This window comes from Mrakia frigida (genome assembly GCF_051309035.1).
Source record: "Mrakia frigida strain ATCC 22029 unplaced genomic scaffold BDY24scaffold_41, whole genome shotgun sequence".
In the NCBI taxonomy this organism is placed as follows: Eukaryota; Fungi; Basidiomycota; class Tremellomycetes; order Cystofilobasidiales; family Mrakiaceae; genus Mrakia; species Mrakia frigida.
In genome coordinates, this window is record NW_027481240.1 from 211,912 (window position 1) to 228,826 (window position 16,915).

Below are 16,915 nucleotides of genomic sequence, written 5' to 3' on the forward strand. Positions count from 1 at the left end.
TGAAGGGGGTGGAGGAGGAGAGGCGGACATGATGGAGGAGAAAAGGAGGAGAAGGGAAGGAGGGAGAAGCTCGTCGTTGCAGGTCAACTCGATTTGACCTTGAACGTCGACCCTTGGTTGACCATCAAAACGGCCTCCTTTTCGTACCTCGCAGCTTTTCTTCACTTTGGACTCGATACGCACACCTTCCAGTTGAACGTCGAACATCCCAGGAATCTCTCCCTATCTGCCACTTTCCTTCAGCCCCATGAATCCCTCGTCCTCCGCCTCCTCGTCCTCCCCCTCTCCTCCCCACTCTTCCACAAAGATTGGCGCCTTGAGAAGAGTTGAGAAGACGAGAGAGAGACAGAATTGTCTCTCGGAGAGAAAACGAGAAGCGGCGCCGGAAACGGGATGGAGCTCGAGGTCGTCGACGACCCTCGACGCGTTCCGTTCCTTCTCCATCGCTCCTCCTCTCACCAACCAACCAACGCCCAAAACAAACCCAAAGGCAACGGAACATAAGAAGCCCATCCATAAATAAAGAAAACCGAGGCAGGGATGACACGAGAAAGCAAAGCAAAGCAAAGGGGTCGAAACAGTCCATGGGCGTCGTCAAAAGCGAAAGAAGCAAAAGCAAAGCGTAAAACAAGGAAAGCGTAATAAAAAAGCATCAAAGCGCGTAAAAGAACTCCTCCTCCCTCCTCCTCCAGCTATCTATACCCCCCAGGCAACTGCTGATTGTACCCAGGCGGCGTCGGGAGCTGCCCGTAAGCCTGCTGTTGCTGAGGTTGTTGGTAAGCAGCGTACGGATCGGTCGGTGGTGGTGGTGATGAGTATTGCATCGGGGGCTGCTGGTACTGCTGAGGTTGAGGTTGGTAGTACTGCTGAGGTTGGGCTTGTTGAGGAGCGGGAACGTGATGGACGTAAGGGACGGTTTGAACGGGAGGGAGTTGAGGGGGTGGGGAGGTGAGGGCTGAGCGGATGTCGCTGACTGTGGGAGAAGGAAGCGAGAAGAGGAAGGAAGGAGGTGAGTGAGTAAGAGGGAGGAAGAGGGGAGAGAGAGAGGGGAGGAAGAAGAGAGAAGAGAGAGACGAAACTCACAAGGATCCGACCCCCCGTACTGCTGAGCCATCTGCATCGTCCTGCTCATCCCACTGTTATTGCTCACTTCCGATCCTCCCCCACCTCCACCTCCATACCCCTCCGGAACCGCTCCCCCAAACGCTCCGTACGCGTCCATGCTCGGCCTCGACGCGGCGTGACTGTTGTTGGTTGGGAACGACGAAGGATCCGCGAACGGACTGTCCTCCCCTTGTTCCTGAGGACGAGAGTAGCCGAGGTTGGGTTGGAGGTGGGAAGTGGTGGAGGGTTGTTCTTTAGAAGGGTTGTAGGAGGAGTCGAAGTCGTCTTCGGTTGTTGGAGGGGCGAAGGGAGCGTCTCGAGGAGCTGTTTTCCGAGTTTTGCGCCAGGCGAGGAAGGTGAAGGTTACGATGACTGCCCAGGCAGCTAGAGTAAGAAGAGAAGAAAGAAGAGTGAGCTTTGGAAGGGATGAGGGAGGTGAGAGGAAGGAGGGAAGGTCGAAGCTCACCAAATCCCAACCAAAAGAAGATCGACCCAGCCTTCTTGGTTCTACACCAACCAGGAAGAGCAGCCACGAAATCATCTCCACCCTCGGTAGCATGAGGATCGGCTGAAGCGTCTTTGCATCCCTTCTGAGTGAAAGCTATCAGAGATCGAAAGAAAGGACGCGATCAGTCTCCAGCTCGGTTCGTCTTCGCGAAAAGAAGGAAAGCCGTACATACCTGAGATCGTCGTCACGAACGCAAGAACCAACATCCCTGTGAAACCGGTTCCCTCGAGGATGAACTTGACTCTTGGGATCTTGAGAGCGAGAGCGAACGAGCGAAGTTTGTCCCACCTTTGCGAAGACGAAGCTCGATCAGCGAGGGTGCTCGGTTCGATTTTGAGAGAGAGAGAGGAAGACTCACTTGTCATACACCAGAGGCACACAAAGCAGAACTGCCGAGATGACGAAGGTGAAGAGAGAGACGAAGAGAGCGAATCCTGACAGGCCAGCTGAGGGAGAGAAGGAAGAGAGGCTGGTCAGCTCGAGCTCGTCCTCCCGCCTTCCCTTGAGCTCAACAGATCCGAGTCCCTCGAAAATATACGATGTACTCACACACACCAATGTTCCACTTGGCTTGGAAGCCAGCTACAGCTCCGAAGCAGCAGATACCGAGGAAGGTGAAGAAGAGCTGGAGGCGAATGAAGGGAGGGGAGGTGAGGTTGAGCTCGAGCTCGAAGGGGACCGGAAAGAATGAGCTACTTACGATACAGGAATGAATGATAATGTCTCGTACGGGTACTTCGAGCTGTGAATCAGAGACGAGAGGTCAGTTTGGGCTTTGGAGGTCAAAAGAAAGGACGAAGGGATCAAGCTCAACCTCGGGCCGAATGATTCCCTCGTCCCTTGCTCTTCGAGAGCTGCATCCTCGAGGAGAGTTCGTGCTCAGAGCTTTGAAGGGTCTCTATAGATCAACCCGATGCTCTATTCCAAGCTTGATCCGCCTCGAACGAGGGAGCCCGAGCTCTCTCTCTCGGCGCACCTCCCTCTCCCTCCTCCCCTCCCTCCTGCTCCCACACCCCCAAAGAAACCCTTCTCTAAAGTACTCACATCAGCCGCTCCACTCTGCGAGTTCCCAATTCCTCCACTCGCATTCCTATACGCCGGCCCTCGATCCGCTTGTTCCTCGTCCCGTTCCCCTTCTTCTTCGTCTTGAGCTTCGCTCTTCCTTGACGATGAAGACAGTTTCGAAGTCGCTTTGCCGAACATGGAAGATATCGCTGCGATATCAAGAATAAGTGTTAGTTGGATGGAGAGAAGGATGGAAGAGTGGGAGAAGGAGGACGACGAACAAGAAGTGAAGCGAGAGACGTCGGGAGCCATGTTGATTGATTTCTAGGGAGGAGAGGCGGATTGGGTTGGTTCGAATTGAATTGGGAGGAGAGGGAGATTCGATTGGATGGATTCGAGATGGATGGATCGTAGAGCTGTTAGGAGTGATGGGCTTTTGTTAGAGTGGAATCAGGAGGGTGGTAGGTGGGAGTCAAAACGAGAAAGAAGGAAGGAAGCTGTCCTCTCTGACTTGCGTCGGAAGACCCGCGGGCGTGGGCGGACGTCGCGTCCCAAGAGATCGGTCATTTTTCGTTTCAACTGATCTATAGATCTTCGTCTGAAGGGCTTAGTGACCTCAAGCTACACATAAATGAGAAAATCTGCTTAAAAAAAGGAGCAACCGAAACGGTCGTGAAGCAACCCAAACCTCCTCCTTCGTGAGCTCAACGCTCTTGCCAGCGAAACCATCACCTCCTCCCTCCCTCCCTCCTCCTTCTCTTTCCCTTCCGTTCCTTGGAGGTCGTCATGTACCGATCCTCACCGAATCCAGATCTCGGTCTTCCCTCCTCAACGTCGCGGTCTCAGAGCTACGACGAGGGAGGAGCAGGAGGATCCAAGGCGACTCTGCTGGATGAGCTCGACAAACTCGCGCCGTTGAAGACGTTCGATGTGAGTTGGCTCTCGTTCCTTTGATGGTATATATGAAAAGAGGATGATCTAATGTTTACGTTTTCTGTCTTGAAGGCTTTCCCCAAGGTATGTTCTGGCAGAGGTGGGAGAAGCGACGAGACGTTCCTTCGACGCCGAGCTCATCTTTCATGCTCCTTCCCCTCGTCCCTTTCCTGCCCTCCTCCCCTCCCTTCTTCTTCTCCACCTCCATACTCCTTTCCATCTTTTCCATCGCCCCTTTGGATTCTCCAGGTCCAACCGACCTACCAAACGAAATCCGCCCGAGGAGGATTCGTGACGTTCGCGATAGCGTGGGCTTGCTTCCTTCTCATCCTCAACGACCTCGGAGAGTATCTCTACGGGGAGGCAGATTACTCGTTCAGTGTAGATCAAGGGTGAGTACATGCGCTTGTTTCTTTCTTGGGAGTAGAGGTGGGCGGAGGGAGGGTAGGAGAGGAAGGAAAGGAGACGAGCTGACCGAGTTCCTCCAATCTCCTTCCCTCTCTCTCTTTCGCTGCTGGATCGTTGGGACGAAATTATAGGATCGGACGGGAGGTACAGCTCAACATTGATATGACGGTGGCTATGCCTTGTCACTGTGAGTCGCTTTTTTTTTCGATTGAAGCAGCGTCGAAAGGAGGGGAGCCTCTTCGTGTTGAGCTCGAGCTCACCATATCTTCCTTCCTTCCCTTCACCTTTCACTCCCCTCCTTTCCTTCTCCCTTCGCCCTCAATCCAACGTACAGTCCTCTCCATCGATCTCCGAGATGCTGTAGGAGATCGTGTTTTCCTCTCCAACGATTTCACCAAAGACGGAGTGAGTTTCTCTCTCCTCCTCCCTTCCTCCCTCCCTCGCTCCCCTCCCCGTCCGCTCTTCCTTCTTTCCCTCGTTCCACAAACTCACCTCACCTCCCACTCCTCTCTCCCTCAACCTCCCAGACCGATTTCGACACCTCCCGAGCCTCCGAATTCCAATCCTCCACCACCGCCTCCCTAGGGCTCAACTCCAACTCTGCCTCCTCCATCATCGCTCAAACTCCTCGTCGCTCTTCAGGTCTCCTCTCCCTCTTCTACTCCAGCTCAGCAGCAACCAAACGACCCAATTCGCTCTATCGAAAGACGAGGAAGCCCATTCCTGACGGACCGGCGTGCAGGGTTTACGGGAGCGTGGAAGTGAAGAAGGTGACGGCGAATCTGCATGTAACGACGTTAGGACATGGGTATATGAGTTACGAGCATACGGATCATGGATGTGAGTGGTTGGGGTTTTGGGTGGGGAGGGAGGAGTAGGAGGAGGAGTAGGAGGAAGGGAGGGAAGAAGGCTGAACTGACTTGAGACGCGTCTATCCCCTCTTTCCTTTTTGGTTCTTGTTCGTTCAAAAAACAGTGATGAACCTCTCGCACATCATCCACGAATGGTCGTTCGGTCCCTACTACCCCAAGATTGCCCAACCTCTGGACATGTCGATGGAGATCAGCGACAAGTGTGCGTTCGACGTCTTCATCTCTCTTCTCTCCCTCTCCTCTCCTTTCCTTCTCTTCGCTTTGTCTCTTTCGAAGATCCCGAACTGATGATGGCTTGGTTGTTTTGCTTTCGGGGTTTCGGCAGCCTTCTCCATCTTCCAATACTTCCTGACCGTCGTCCCAACAACGTACATCGACGCGTCGAGGAGGAGGTTGGAGACGAATCAATGTGAGCTCCATTCTCTCTCCTTCCGTCCCCTTCTTTCTTGCACAAACTGACCCCCACACGCTTCGGTTTTCTTCTTCGATGGTAGACTCCGTAACCGACTACGTCCGCCACGTCGAGCACGGACAGGGAGTCCCAGGTTCGTCTCGTCTCCTCCTCTTCCTCCCTTCCTCCCTCAGTCCTCCCTCCCCTCCTCTCCCCTCAACCCCCAACGCTAACTCCCCGCCCTCCCTTTTCTTCCCAGGCATCTTCTTCAAATTCGACCTCGACAGTCTCGCCCTAACCATCGAGGAACGCACCACGTCCTTCTACCACTTCCTCGTCCGACTCATCGGAGTCATCGGAGGAGTCTGGACCTGCACGGGGTTCGCCCTTCGTGCCATCGCGAGAGCCGAGAGGGAGGTGAGGAGGAAGAAGAAGGGGAAGGGGAGGGCGAGGGAGGATCAGGGGGGGTTGTTGTCCAACTTGGGTGGGGGGAGTAGGAGGGGGAGTGCGGTCGGGGGGGCTGGGTTTTAGGTGTGTTTCGTTTTGGGATGTGGGAAGATTGCGATTTGGTCCCTCTTTTCGTCGTCGTCGTTTTTGGAGAGGAGAGGGAGGAGAAGAGAGATGGAGAGAGAGCGAGAAGGGAGGAGAGAGGAGAGAGAAGAAGAGAGCCCGGAGAGAGCAAGGAAACGCGATTTGCGTTGGGAAAGTTTGAAGCAGGGAGTCGAGACCTTGTCCCAAGTGGAAATCGAGATTTCCCGCCGTTGAGTTCAAAGGTCATCCAGACGAAACACTGGTAGACTAGAGCTCGAGGGACAAAGGGAAAAAAAAAACATCCAGCGAGCGACGCGTCGTTTTCTCTCCTGGTTCTTAAGCCTCGCTGTCGGGTGTAGATAGTGTATCGGTCTCGATTCGTAGGGTACCTTAGCTTCTTTTTCAGGTATACGCCTATACCCTTTTTTTCCCCCATCTTGCCCCTCTCGGAGTCCGAAAGCTCATCAACCGCTGGAATTCCGAACTACACGCGACGCTCCTCCAGACTTTCCCTCCTCCCTCCTCCGACCCCCACCTCCGTTCCTTCTCCCACCATCTTCCCAATCCTCTCCCTCAACCGTATCGTATCGTAAAGCGATCCCATCAAATCCATCGTTACAACATTCTCGAAACCCCGAGTCCAGTCCTCCCTCCCTCCCTCCCTCCCTCGCCCCAAAACGAACGACCCACCACCTCCTCAACCCAAAACACTCAACCCCTCCACCCGCACTACCACATCTGGCTCCGCTGCCGAAGCCGAAGCTGAAGCTGAAGCAGCAGCCTTCTCTCGATCCAACGCTATCGATTTCGCTGGCCGACGTTCGAAGAAAGGGATCACTCGGTGGCCCTCGGTCAGACCGGTGTCTTTTTGGGTTGATTTCTGACCGCGAGAGGGAAAGCAAAGGGAAGGGAGGGTGTGTGAGTTTGGAGAAGAACGGTGGTGAGGTGGAGGGGGGTGGGAGAGTAGAAGGGTGAGGGACGGAAGAAGAAGAGAGAGAGAGAGAGACGTACAAGAGCTTTATGGTTCAGACCTCCTTCAAGTCCTTCCAGAAGAGCACAGGCTTTCTGTTGTGATTCAAGACGCAAGATGAAGAGCGCAAGAAGGAGTCAGCATGAGGAAGGGAAAGGACGGAGAGAGGGAGAAAGAAGACGAAGGGACGAACGCAAAGATCGTTGGAAGAGATGTACCCGCATCTCAAGCAAGTCTCTTCAAAACCAAACGGAGCCCAACTCAAGGTCAGCTTGCCAAGAAACACGAAACGAACGAAAGGGCGAAGGAGACAAAAAAAACTCACGCTGAGCCTTCATCCCCTTCTTGACCTCCCCGGCAAGAACGAACGTCTCCCCACTCTTGATGATGTCGATGATGGACGACGGACGGATGGCTTCGAGGTCTTTGAGAAAGACTCGGGCGTGTCCTCGGTAGGCTGCGAGAAAAAATGGACGAAGCGGAAAGGGAAGAAGTCAGAGAGAGAAAGCGAAAGGAACGAAAGCGACGCGTCCTCGAACTTGGCGGAGACGACGAGCAGAGAGAAAGGGAGGCTTGAAAACTCACCATCCGGCGAGTAAATACACTCTGTTGAAAAGTAATCTAGTCGTTTGAAGTAGGCGTACCTGCAGGAAACGAAAGAAACCAAAAACGAGAGACGCGTGTGAGCGAAAACGCCGACCTCGACGCGCTCGAAACGAAGGGAGAGAGAAAAGGAAAGAGGAGAGCACACTCACATGACGATCTCCTTCTCATAAGCATACTTGAACGGCTTGCTCCTCCGAATACTATCCTCTCCCTTGGTGACGATATCCGTACAACGAGCGAGTCGAGCGATGTCTCCTCGCATGACTGAGCAAAAGCGACGAGACGAGACGAACGAACAAACGAACGAAAGCAGAGAGAGAGTCAGTCAGATCGATCCAAAACAAAAGCGGTTGTCTTCGTGCTCTACTGAAGCGTAAGAGCATACGGCGACGCGAAGGAAGCGTCGCCAAACGAACGAAAGAAACGAAGGAGAGAGAGGAGAGAGACTCACTGTTCATCAACACCGTCTCCGCAATATCATCTGCGTTGTGACCCGTCACGATATGATCCACTCCCAACTGAGCTGCTCCTCGATCCAAAGCCTGTCGACGGAAAACTCCACAGAAGGTGCCTGTGCGACGAAAACGAAAACGAACGGGAGGTGGTTGGTTGGTTCAGTTCAAAACGAGCCTTGGAAGAGGCTCGTCTACAAAGTCTCCCACGAAGAAAGACCTAAAGCTCAGAGAGCAGTAGAGACCCCCCACGAGTCCCAACGTCCCTCCTTCGGGAAACGAACTTGCAAGAGCAAGCAAGAACCAAAGAAGAACCGACGACCGAAGCTGAAGCTCACAGTTATTCTTCCTCCCCACCGTCTCTACGATCCGATCCATCGTCCACCCGTACAGCTCATCGTAACTCAGAATCTTCAACGGAAGGTCGTACTGCACTTGATTTCGCTTCACAGTCTGCAGATAAACCCCAACCCCAGCAAACGCTCTCGTCAGTTGAGCAGCTCGAAAGGAAGGAAGGAGGAAAGAGGGTGAGCTCGTTCGTTCCGACTGACCTCCAACGAATCATCCCTGTACCCCGTTATACCCTCGTCGATGCTCAACAGAAACAGATCCAATCCGTAATCGTACCGATCGTTCAACGTCTTCATGATGTGAGCCAACACCGTCGAGTCTACGAGGAGAAGCGAGCAAAGCGAATAGGTCAGTCCAGTCCAGTCCAGCTCTCCTTCGCCTTCCTCGTTTCAAAGCTCAAGTTTTCTCCAAACCATTCGTTTCTCACTCACCTTTCCCCCCACTAGCTCCGATAGCAACCCTATCTCCCTTCTGGAATAGGTCCGCCTGAACGATCGTGTTGTGGACTTCTTCCTCGAAGACCCAGAAGAAGCAGGCCTTGCAGACCTGTTGGGACGTTTTGGGACGTTTAAGGATCGCTCGGGAAGTCAGGCAGAGTTGACATTTCGAGGGGGGCATCGGTGGGGAAGGAGGGTTTTGGGAGGAAGGAGGGAGGGAAGGGCGAGAGGGGAGGCGGAAGAGAGGGTGGAGGGTTGGAGAGGGAAGGAAGGAAGGGAGGAAGGTGAGCTTCGAGTTTTGGTGTTTCTTTCTGCTTTTTTACTCCATTTCGAGTCGACTCGTCCACCTCTCTCTCTCTTTCTTAGTACAGAGACCTTGTTGAACGTGAAAAAGAAAGACATGATTTCCCAGCTACAAAGCCGCTAGTACGTGTGTCTGTCGACTTCGAGAGGCTCAAACTCCCAACTCGGCCTTGAGCTTCACCACCTCCCTCTCTGCTTCGATCAGCCTAACATCAACCAACCAAACCAGATCCGACGTCAGCAATTTCCTTCTCTTCTCGAGCAAAAGAAAGAAAAAGACAGAAAAGAGGCCGGGACGACTCACCTCTCCCTCCACCGATCCGTCTCCCTCACCACCGTCCTCCTCCCTTCCTCCAACCGATCCGCCTCCTCCCTCTCCATCTGAACAGAGAACTCCATTCGATCTTTCCTACCAAGCCCCAAAGAAAACAACAACAACAACCCAAAACAGTCAGCTTCCCAAACCTCTCTTCCGCTTCTCCAACACCCGACGCGTCTCTCGCGGACTCACTTCCTGGCCTGAACGGGCAGCGGCGTGGGCGGATGGGCTTGGAGGACGTTGAGGAAGTTGGCTGGAGGGTTGGTGAAGACGATTTCGTCGTACTGGTAGGAGAAGACGGGTCCCGTTGGGGGTGGAGGAGGAGGAGCAGGGGGTGGTGCTGAAGAGGAAAGGGGAGGGGAGGAGGGAAGGTGGTGAGTTGAAGGTTGAAGCTGAGAGTGAAGTGGGAAAGGAGAGGTGAGGAGCCTACCTTGAGATGTAGAAGCTACGGGTGCTGGAGTTGAAGTTGAGGAGGACTGATTAACAAAAAAGGAAAGGGAGAAGGAAAGGGAGAAGGAAAGGGAAAGGTCAGCTCGACCGTCTCTCCTCTCCTGCCTGCCTGCCTAAACCCAGACTCAAACTCACCGCATCAACCTCCATCTTCACATCTCCTCCTTCTCCTCCCACCGGCACCGGCGTCTCCTCCACCCCAGCAGCGACTGCTGGAACGGTCGTCGTCGTCGGCAAGAAATGATGAAGTTTGAGGTGATGCACGATGCTCAACGGTTTGTCCTGAGCTTCAGCGACAAAGGTGATCTTGATGTTGACCGGGAACTCTCCCCATCCGGTTTCGGTTACCGCGTAAGGGGGTTTGTCGAAGTCTGGCGAAAGGGAGAACGAAGGAGGGGAAGGGAGGAGAAGGAGGAGGAGAAGAGAGGTGAGGTGAGCTTCGAGCTCTCGTTCGCCTCCTTCCTTCCTTCTTCCTCCCTTCACGATCCCTCTTCTTCGAACTGATCCCCAACGCGAGTCGACTCGAACTCACTCCTTATCGGATTCGGGAAACTCTCATGCAGCTTGATCGTCACCCTCTTGATAAAGTACGATAGATCGTCCGCTCCTCCAGGCAAGAGCTCATCGTCCGCCGACCTTCCTCCGGGCAGGTTGCTTGACGAAGGAGGAGGAGCCGTAGCGGAACGGACAAAGATCGTCCAGGTGTGGGTGTCTACCAACGAAGAGGGTTACGTGAGTTTGAGAGCGAGGAAGGGGTTGTGGGATGGAGGAGAGAAGGATGGAACGAACGAGTATCATCCCTTCCTATGGCTCGCTCGTTGGGCGTGAGAAGGCGAGCGACAGAGCCGTAGACGATGGGTCGGTGGATGGTGATTCCCTACGATAAACCAAGAAGAGCCATCAGTCCTACGCTCTATAATACGCTCTCTCGAAGAAAGAAACTGACCTTGATTCGTTCCGACATTGGTTGATGATGAGCGTTTGAAGTCAGGAAGGAAGGAAGGAAATTAAAGGAGTCGAGCTCGACGTTTCGTTTGTTTCGTTCGAAGCTGACCTTCCAACGGTCATGTCCTCCTCTACAGGAACCCTTTCTTCACCACCTCGACCTTCCCTTCTCGATTTACTCTTGAGCTCCAAACGAGCTTTCCTTCAATCTCAGCATATCTACGTGGAAGCGACGGAGGAGGCGGAGGAGATCTCGAGGGGTTGTGTGAAGCTCTTGGGAGAGGAAGCGAGGAGGGAGTGGGCTCGTAGGGGGAAGCGAGCAGAGAGGAAGGTGGGTTTTTAGTTCTTGAAGAGAAGGGGTGTATGCGCTTTACGGTTGCTGACTCGATTTGCAGGTTCTTGAGTTGATCTCCCGTCGTATGGAGGATGAGAACGAACTCCTTCTTTCCGATGAACTCGAGGTTCGTCTTCTTCTCTCCCTTCTCTTTCCCCTTCTCCCTCTCGCTGACCTCCGTTCCTTGTATTCTACCAGACCACCAACACCCACCGACTCACCCTCCTGACCTCCCTCTCCTCCACCCTCTCCGCTCTCTCTTCCACGGCCGTCCCTCTCTCCATCCATCAAGCCCTCGACTCCAACTCCACCACTTCCTCCTCCCTCTTTGGATCTCACGCCGGGCTCAGTCTCAGCAACAAGGGCGACGTTGAACCTGTGGAGGAAGAGGAGAGCAGCGGGAAGAACCTCCGAGACTTCATCGACGAGGAAGGGATGGATGCGTTGATGGACGCGTTGGATGAGGAGCAGGCGGAGATTGATGTCCGTCGCCTCTTTTCTTTCCACTTTCTTCTCGATTCAACCTTCTCATTCAATGGGGTTTTTTTCTTCTTCTTCTACGTCTCTTTTGCCAACCGCAGAACCTCCTCCCTACCCTCCTAGCCCTCCCTGAATCCCTCCTCGCTCCGCTCTCACCCTCCCATCCTCTTCTTCCAGACCCAAAGCTCACCGTTCAAGACGCGCTACGTTCTCAAAAGGAGATCCTAGAGCACATGGGCTCGGAAATGGACGCGCTGGCGAGGCATTTGGATCAGGTCGGGGAGGCTGTGAGAGCGGGCGAGGAAGGGGAGGAGGTGGATGGTGCGTCGCGGCTTCGTCTTGCTTTGTTCGCTCGCCTTACTGACTGCAATTTGGAGTAATATTTTGGTCTCACTCAGTGTTAATCGAAGATACAGCTCATTTGCCTTCCGTCCTCGACGAGTTATCGTCGTGCTTGCTCTCGTTACAGCACATTCGGTGCGTCGTCGTCTTTGCCTCTCCCTTCCCCCTTTCCCTCCCTTCCCTTCAACTCATTTTCTTCCCTTCCTTCCTCCCGCAGCTCATCCCTCTCCCCTTCACCCTCAACACCCCCTCGTCCCTCCTCAAGCCCAACGACGACCCTCCTCTCCACGCACACCTCCCTCCACTCCCTCATCCACACCCACCTCGCCGTTCTAACCACCCACCTCACCGCCGTACAAAACCTCGATCGATCCCTCCACGCGTACAGGGACGCGTTCGACGCTCTCCGGGAGGAGGTCAAGCGGCGCGGGGTCGTAGAGGTCGAACGGGAGAGGAGGAGGGCGAAATGGGAGGAAGAGGAACGGGAGAGGGAGGAGAAGGAGGATGGGAGGAGGGAAGGGTTTTTGGCCAAGTGGGGGGAGAAGTTGCCTGGCGATTTGTGGAGTACTAGGTGAGGAAGGAGGGGAGGAGGGTGGGTGAGACGCGTCGAGCCGGAAACGTTCGTCGCCTTTTGTTTTGCTTCTACGTCTTTTAACGTAGCTCCGACTGCCTAAAAAGGAAGGGAGGGATGGATTGCTGGCTCGAGGGTCTAGACTAGCTAGGAGGGAACGAGTGACAAGCACGTCGATTTTTTGCATGATTTGAACGAAAAGAAACGAACACGAACACGATCTTCTTTTTCCTTTTGCTCTCCCTCGCACAAGCACAAGCGAGTGAAAGTTTGAAAACACGGGGAGTTGTATTGATTGATCGATACAAAAGGGGTTTGGAGAAGAGTCATTAAGTAAACAAAGAGAGAGAGAGCAAACGAGAAAGAGAGAGAGGTCGACGGAGCGGTTGCGTCTTGATTGAGTTTAACCAGAGACGATAGCTCCTCCCTGTGCGACCCGAAAACGAAAACGAAAGACAACTTCAGTAAGTGTTTGAGTAAAATACGAGACAGAAGCACCGGAACACTCACGTTGACGTGGATGGATTGACCCGAGATGAAGGACGCGTCGCTCGAGGCCAGAAAAACGTAAGCGGGACCGAGCTCGGAAGGCTGTCCGATCCTTCCAATGGGAGCGGGGGCGTCGTGCCATTTGCTCTGCAGGAACAAGAGCGTAAAAAAAAGGATGAGGGAAGGTGTCAGCGTGAGGCGCGACGCACAGCGACGAAGGAAGGGAGAGAGGGACTTTACCATCGTTTCGGAATCCATGGCGGCGGGCTGGAGGGGGGTCCAAACGGGTCCGGGGCAGACAGCGTTCTAAGTGAAGAAGAAAAAAAGTTGGGAAAGGAGGAGGAGGAGGAGTTGGTAAAAAAGGTCGAAGTGCTGCAGAGAAGAGAGAGAACGAACGACTCGGATCCCCTTGCTGAGGAGCTGGTTCGAGAGACATCGGGTCATGGAGACTTGGGCTCCCTTGGTCATGGCGTAGTCGACGAGGGAGGGAGGCTGAGCAAAGAGGGAGGGAGGGAGGGAGGGAGAGAGACGCGTCGGGGTCGGTCAGCCTCGAGAAGTAGAGTGGGAAAACGATGAAAGGGAGAGAGATGAATCTCACTCCAGCGTAAGCGACCTGGGAACTCAACCACTTCCTCCTCCCTCTTTGGATCTCACGCTGTCACGACGGTTGGTAGATGAGACGATCTTTTCGACTTTCGCTGAACGAGCCTCGCTTTGAGATTGCCCCTTTTTGCCTCCGAATCTATCTACCAAACCTCTAGATAGACCTACTAGAATAGAATGCCTACGAAACTACTCGTGAAGATCCGAAACCGACAACTTTCTCAATTCTGGACGTGCAACCAAACCCCCGAACGCCTTCGCTGAATCTCGAGACGCGTCGTCGTTCTCCCTTTTTTGCTTTCTCTTGGTTAATCTTCCATGGACCATCTAAAGTCACCTTCGTTCCATCCGAATATCTACAAACTCATTTGCTATCAGCCTGCTCTATTGCTTGTTCCTCCCTGCTCTCTGTCGAGTGCAGCCGACAACTCAGGACGCGACTGTCTTTCACACCGCCTTTCTTTCTCCCTTATGATCCACTTACAGCTTCCTCTGATTCGTGAGTATTTACCGTTCCAGAGGAGGGTGGTAATACGTTGCTGATTTGTGGTCTGCAATCTCTCCCTTTCAGTCGCCTGGTCGTTGAGGTGAGTTCTCCTTCTCCTTCGCACCCTTCTTTATAATTCTCAGCCTCGTTTAATTGACCTGCTGGTTATTTCTTCAATCTGAAGCATCTACAAAGCTCAAGGTCAAAGTAAGCTCGTCCTGCTTGGAACTCGACGCGTCTTCTTCGCTGATCAGTACGCGTCTGTTTTTCTCCTCAGCCTTGCAGCGCGTCAAGGTTGATTTGAACAGATCTTTCGAGAAGGGTCAAGGTACTCACTCCTGCACTGTCGAGCTGTGAGCTCTCCTTTCCACTGACTCGGTTCTTGCTTCTCAGCGTACGTCGCTCTTTCGAGGGCCGTCAACATGGAGACTCTGGAAGTTTACGGACTGGATCGGACTAAAGTGAGAAACCCCTGCTCCCCTCCTTCTCTGCTTCTCTCGATAGCCTGCTGATTTCTTACACCTCTCCTTTTTCCGTAGATCATGTGCCACCCCAAGGTCGGTATCGCTCGTTCTTCCTTTTCGTTCGACGCGCCCGCAACTCACTCTGCTTCCTCGGTCTCGCCTCCCACAGGCTCTCGACTTCGCTAGGACTGTCCAAACTGTACCTGTAGCCTCTTCTGTTTCCTTCGACCAGTTTCGAACCTTTCCGGTTGATCAGTGTGCCGAGGGGAGAAGAGGAGGGAGATGGGCAGAGGGTTCACGAGGGTTTGGGCGTGGTCTATGTAATTTGCTTTTGTTCCTCAGGCTGTGAAGGAGGGAGAGAGTGGAAGGGAGTTCGTTTCGAACGGAGGGGAACGGCCTCGAAGGGACGAGCTTGCCTTTCGCGAGGGCTTCTGTTCGGCGACCGTTCTTGAGCACGCTTCAAGGTCGCCTTGGACACGATCGTGAGTGGAAGCTGGTTTCATGCTGCTTCCTGATCTTGGGGTTGAAGTCTAGTGCAGCGGGAGGCCGCTGAGCTGAGGCCCAAGCATGATTCGCGACGCGTCGCTGTCAGGTTCCGTTAAGGTCTTTTTTCCTAGTTTGCTCTGTTTTTCAATGGAGACCCGCGCGATTTTGAGCCATCTCGACCCTCGTCTGGTTGAAATTGACTCCGGGCAACCGGTTCCTCCGCAACTTTCCTCTTGTAGCTTGACTGAAACCTTCTGCGATCGACTTTGGACCGACAGGGAGACGCGTCTCTTCTTTGGGCTGAAGTTCGCTTTGAGTTCTTCAGGCTGCTTTTGCTTCCCGTTTGGGAATCCAGATTGGGAACGTCTCTTCCTCTACGCAGTCGTTTTCTTGCCTATAAAATTCCGATCTTGAGAAGCTGGACACCTGCGACCAACGGCCACCTCCTTGTTCTTCTTCTCTTCCCCCCTCCGCCCCCTCCCCGTTTCTTCTTTGATCAACCCTTTTCGGATCTTATGCACCTCGCTGTGTGTGCGATATGTACAGATAACCTCTTGGAAGACGAGACGCCGCTGACTGCCTTGGTGTGTGGTGAGTGCAGCCCTTCCTCCTCCTTCTTTCCTTTCTCTTCCCTTTTCTGACTTTCGCTTTCCGTTCGTGCTGCTCAGGTCACATTTTTCACGTCCGCTGCTGCCGGACTGCTATGCTTACACGTCCGACGTGTCCGATATGGTAGGTACTGATCTGGGAGGTCGCAAACTTTTGACGAGCTTAACGTCGAGCTCACCTCCTCCTTCCTTCCTTTCTTGCCCTCTCGCCGTTGCGTCCTCAGCTCCACCCCTCACGAGTCGCTCCTCAAGGCCGTTTATATCAGTTCGGCCACCACACCTAGCCTGGACGAAGCCACGATCATGCAGGCTCGTATAGATAGGCTTCTCGCTCGATGCGAGGCAACGGAGGGTTTCCAGGACGACTATCGACGTCTTCAACAGGACCTCCGGGACGCTCATCAGCACACTCTCTCTTTAGTCGCTGGATCCCAGCGAGACGCGATATGGAACGAGAAGGAACGAGCAGAAGCTGCGTCTCGTCTCGCTGGTCCCCTCAAAGAGGTCGCTCGACTTCGGGAGCTCGTTCGTCGATACGACTCGGCTTTAGCTCGAGCGTCGCACCTCACCACTTCGGAGATGGTGAGCGTTCACGAGTCGTCGGATCTCTTTCCAAAGACGCACGTTGACCTCTTTTTCCCCTTTCTGGCTGCTCTTTCAACTACAGTTCCTCGTTACGATTTTAACCAAGACCTTGGAGTTCGACGTCTTCCTTCCTTCGGATGGTGCGTTTCTCGTCTCTTGCTTTCCTTCGACCGCTAATGGTATGGCCTCCGATCTCACCTCGTCTTTTCCTTTTCAGCAACGGTCGATTGGCTCGCAACCATCTGCTTCATCCACCTGGGCTATCGAATTCGGACCTTCAAGCTCCAGGATTCGTCTCTTTCCCTTTCGGATCCACGACCCCTTCTTTCCCTCCAGGTCAGGGGAGGCTCTCTGCTTCGCGCAGTTGAAGGCGACTCGTAGTTCACTATAGTGAGTCGTCCCCTCTCGTTTTTTGCTTGCAGTCGAAGGAGGAAACGCGTCGTCTGCTTCAAGCGCTGACTCGTTCTCCTTTCCCAATTGGGAGGTTGTTCTCTTTGCGGTACCAGGTATGAACCATGCTTCTTATCAGCCGACCTTGGTTTCCCCTTCCTCTTTCGTCGAAAACAAAGACGGCTCAGCTCAGTTTCTGCTTTCGATAAGACTGAAACAACCACCGCTGCGCGTGTCCGAAACGAGAATCATGTCAGGGAATGACCCTTGCTCCTTCCCTTCCCCTTACTAGCTCTCTACCTCTTCCCTATACTTACCTTTCACTATCTTTACTCTTCTCTCTTTCTCTCGTGTTCTCTCAGGCGTTCCTTAAGAAGCTGAGCCCGGTCGCTCGACGCGTCGCGTCTCTTGCTCAACTCGACCGAGCCTTGCTCGGCCTCCTTTCTCTACCTCCACGTCTCTCTCTTCCTTCTAGCTCTTTCTACGCGTTT

At 53.7% G+C, this 16,915-nt stretch overlaps 7 protein-coding genes across 7 annotated transcripts; 3 read left to right on the forward strand and 4 right to left on the reverse strand.

Annotated features, from left to right (window-relative positions):
• Positions 1-562: 562 nt before the first annotated feature.
• Positions 563-3,083, reverse strand: BDY24DRAFT_366676 (MARVEL domain-containing protein). Its single transcript, XM_076637958.1, has 9 exons — positions 2,899-3,083; positions 2,657-2,826; positions 2,313-2,354; positions 2,162-2,237; positions 1,971-2,058; positions 1,785-1,900; positions 1,571-1,705; positions 1,084-1,488; positions 563-973 (listed from the first exon to the last, which is right to left on the reverse strand). Exons 1-9 carry the CDS (start codon positions 2,927-2,929, stop codon positions 693-695), a joined length of 1,344 nt encoding a protein of 447 aa, XP_076492855.1. The 5' UTR covers positions 2,930-3,083; the 3' UTR covers positions 563-692.
• Positions 3,084-3,403: 320 nt separating this feature from the next.
• ERV41 (Erv41p) lies at positions 3,404-5,752 on the forward strand (the record flags this gene model as incomplete). Its single annotated transcript, XM_076637576.1, has 10 exons — positions 3,404-3,547; positions 3,623-3,634; positions 3,800-3,942; positions 4,090-4,145; positions 4,293-4,363; positions 4,486-4,798; positions 4,934-5,032; positions 5,156-5,239; positions 5,325-5,375; positions 5,481-5,752. 10 exons carry the CDS (start codon positions 3,404-3,406, stop codon positions 5,750-5,752), a joined length of 1,245 nt encoding a protein of 414 aa, XP_076492856.1.
• A 668-nt stretch (positions 5,753-6,420) lies between these two features.
• NCS6 (Ncs6p) lies at positions 6,421-8,859 on the reverse strand. Its single transcript, XM_076642251.1, has 10 exons — positions 8,563-8,859; positions 8,332-8,450; positions 8,119-8,233; positions 7,780-7,899; positions 7,478-7,592; positions 7,308-7,366; positions 7,048-7,179; positions 6,916-6,959; positions 6,764-6,817; positions 6,421-6,632 (listed from the first exon to the last, which is right to left on the reverse strand). The coding sequence occupies exons 1-10, from the start codon at positions 8,747-8,749 to the stop codon at positions 6,450-6,452; spliced, it is 1,128 nt and encodes a 375-aa protein (XP_076492857.1). The 5' UTR covers positions 8,750-8,859; the 3' UTR covers positions 6,421-6,449.
• Positions 8,860-8,947: 88 nt separating this feature from the next.
• On the reverse strand, positions 8,948-10,648 carry BDY24DRAFT_402654 (yeats family-domain-containing protein). Its single transcript, XM_076642252.1, has 8 exons — positions 10,587-10,648; positions 10,430-10,517; positions 10,173-10,352; positions 9,776-10,011; positions 9,621-9,666; positions 9,383-9,530; positions 9,176-9,280; positions 8,948-9,077 (listed from the first exon to the last, which is right to left on the reverse strand). Exons 1-8 carry the CDS (start codon positions 10,602-10,604, stop codon positions 9,023-9,025), a joined length of 876 nt encoding a protein of 291 aa, XP_076492858.1. The 5' UTR covers positions 10,605-10,648; the 3' UTR covers positions 8,948-9,022.
• BDY24DRAFT_402658 (uncharacterized protein) lies at positions 10,642-12,318 on the forward strand (the record flags this gene model as incomplete). Its single annotated transcript, XM_076642253.1, has 5 exons — positions 10,642-11,046; positions 11,118-11,402; positions 11,501-11,720; positions 11,798-11,876; positions 11,959-12,318. Exons 1-5 carry the CDS (start codon positions 11,005-11,007, stop codon positions 12,314-12,316), a joined length of 984 nt encoding a protein of 327 aa, XP_076492859.1. The 5' UTR covers positions 10,642-11,004.
• Positions 12,319-12,715: 397 nt separating this feature from the next.
• BDY24DRAFT_418731 (uncharacterized protein) lies at positions 12,716-13,269 on the reverse strand (the record flags this gene model as incomplete). The annotated part of the gene is made up of 4 exons (XM_076643890.1): positions 12,716-12,739; positions 12,823-12,948; positions 13,042-13,107; positions 13,198-13,269. 4 exons carry the CDS (start codon positions 13,267-13,269, stop codon positions 12,716-12,718), a joined length of 288 nt encoding a protein of 95 aa, XP_076492860.1.
• Positions 13,270-15,356: 2,087 nt separating this feature from the next.
• On the forward strand, positions 15,357-16,576 carry BDY24DRAFT_436867 (RING finger protein; the record flags this gene model as incomplete). The annotated part of the gene is made up of 5 exons (XM_076644241.1): positions 15,357-15,432; positions 15,510-15,573; positions 15,674-16,031; positions 16,117-16,424; positions 16,519-16,576. Coding segments are annotated over 5 exons (807 nt in total). The 3' UTR covers positions 16,520-16,576.
• Positions 16,577-16,915: the final 339 nt, after the last annotated feature.

What these genes read in the sequence shown, in the direction of transcription:
- BDY24DRAFT_366676 (XM_076637958.1), bottom strand. Translation starts at nt 2,929, where the DNA reads ATGGCTCCCGACGTCTCTCGCTTCACTTCTT. An exon ending in GTTCGTGACGACGATCTCAG is followed by an intron (nt 1,706 to 1,784) that starts GTATGTACGGCT and finishes GATCTCTGATAG; the next exon opens with CTTTCACTCAGAAGGGATGC. An exon ending in CTTCTTTTGGTTGGGATTTG is followed by an intron (nt 1,489 to 1,570) that starts GTGAGCTTCGAC and finishes TTCTTACTCTAG; the next exon opens with CTGCCTGGGCAGTCATCGTA.
- BDY24DRAFT_402654 (XM_076642252.1), bottom strand. An exon ending in CATAGGAAGGGATGATACTC is followed by an intron (nt 10,353 to 10,429) that starts GTTCGTTCCATC and finishes CTTCGTTGGTAG; the next exon opens with ACACCCACACCTGGACGATC. An exon ending in TGAAGATGGAGGTTGATGCG is followed by an intron (nt 9,667 to 9,775) that starts GTGAGTTTGAGT and finishes TTTGTTAATCAG; the next exon opens with TCCTCCTCAACTTCAACTCC.
- NCS6 (XM_076642251.1), bottom strand. Translation starts at nt 8,749, where the DNA reads ATGCCCCCCTCGAAATGTCAACTCTGCCTGACTTCCCGAGCGATCCTT. An exon ending in CGGAGCTAGTGGGGGGAAAG is followed by an intron (nt 8,451 to 8,562) that starts GTGAGTGAGAAA and finishes TTCTCCTCGTAG; the next exon opens with ACTCGACGGTGTTGGCTCAC. An exon ending in GAAGGGGATGAAGGCTCAGC is followed by an intron (nt 6,960 to 7,047) that starts GTGAGTTTTTTT and finishes TTGGTTTTGAAG; the next exon opens with AGACTTGCTTGAGATGCGGG.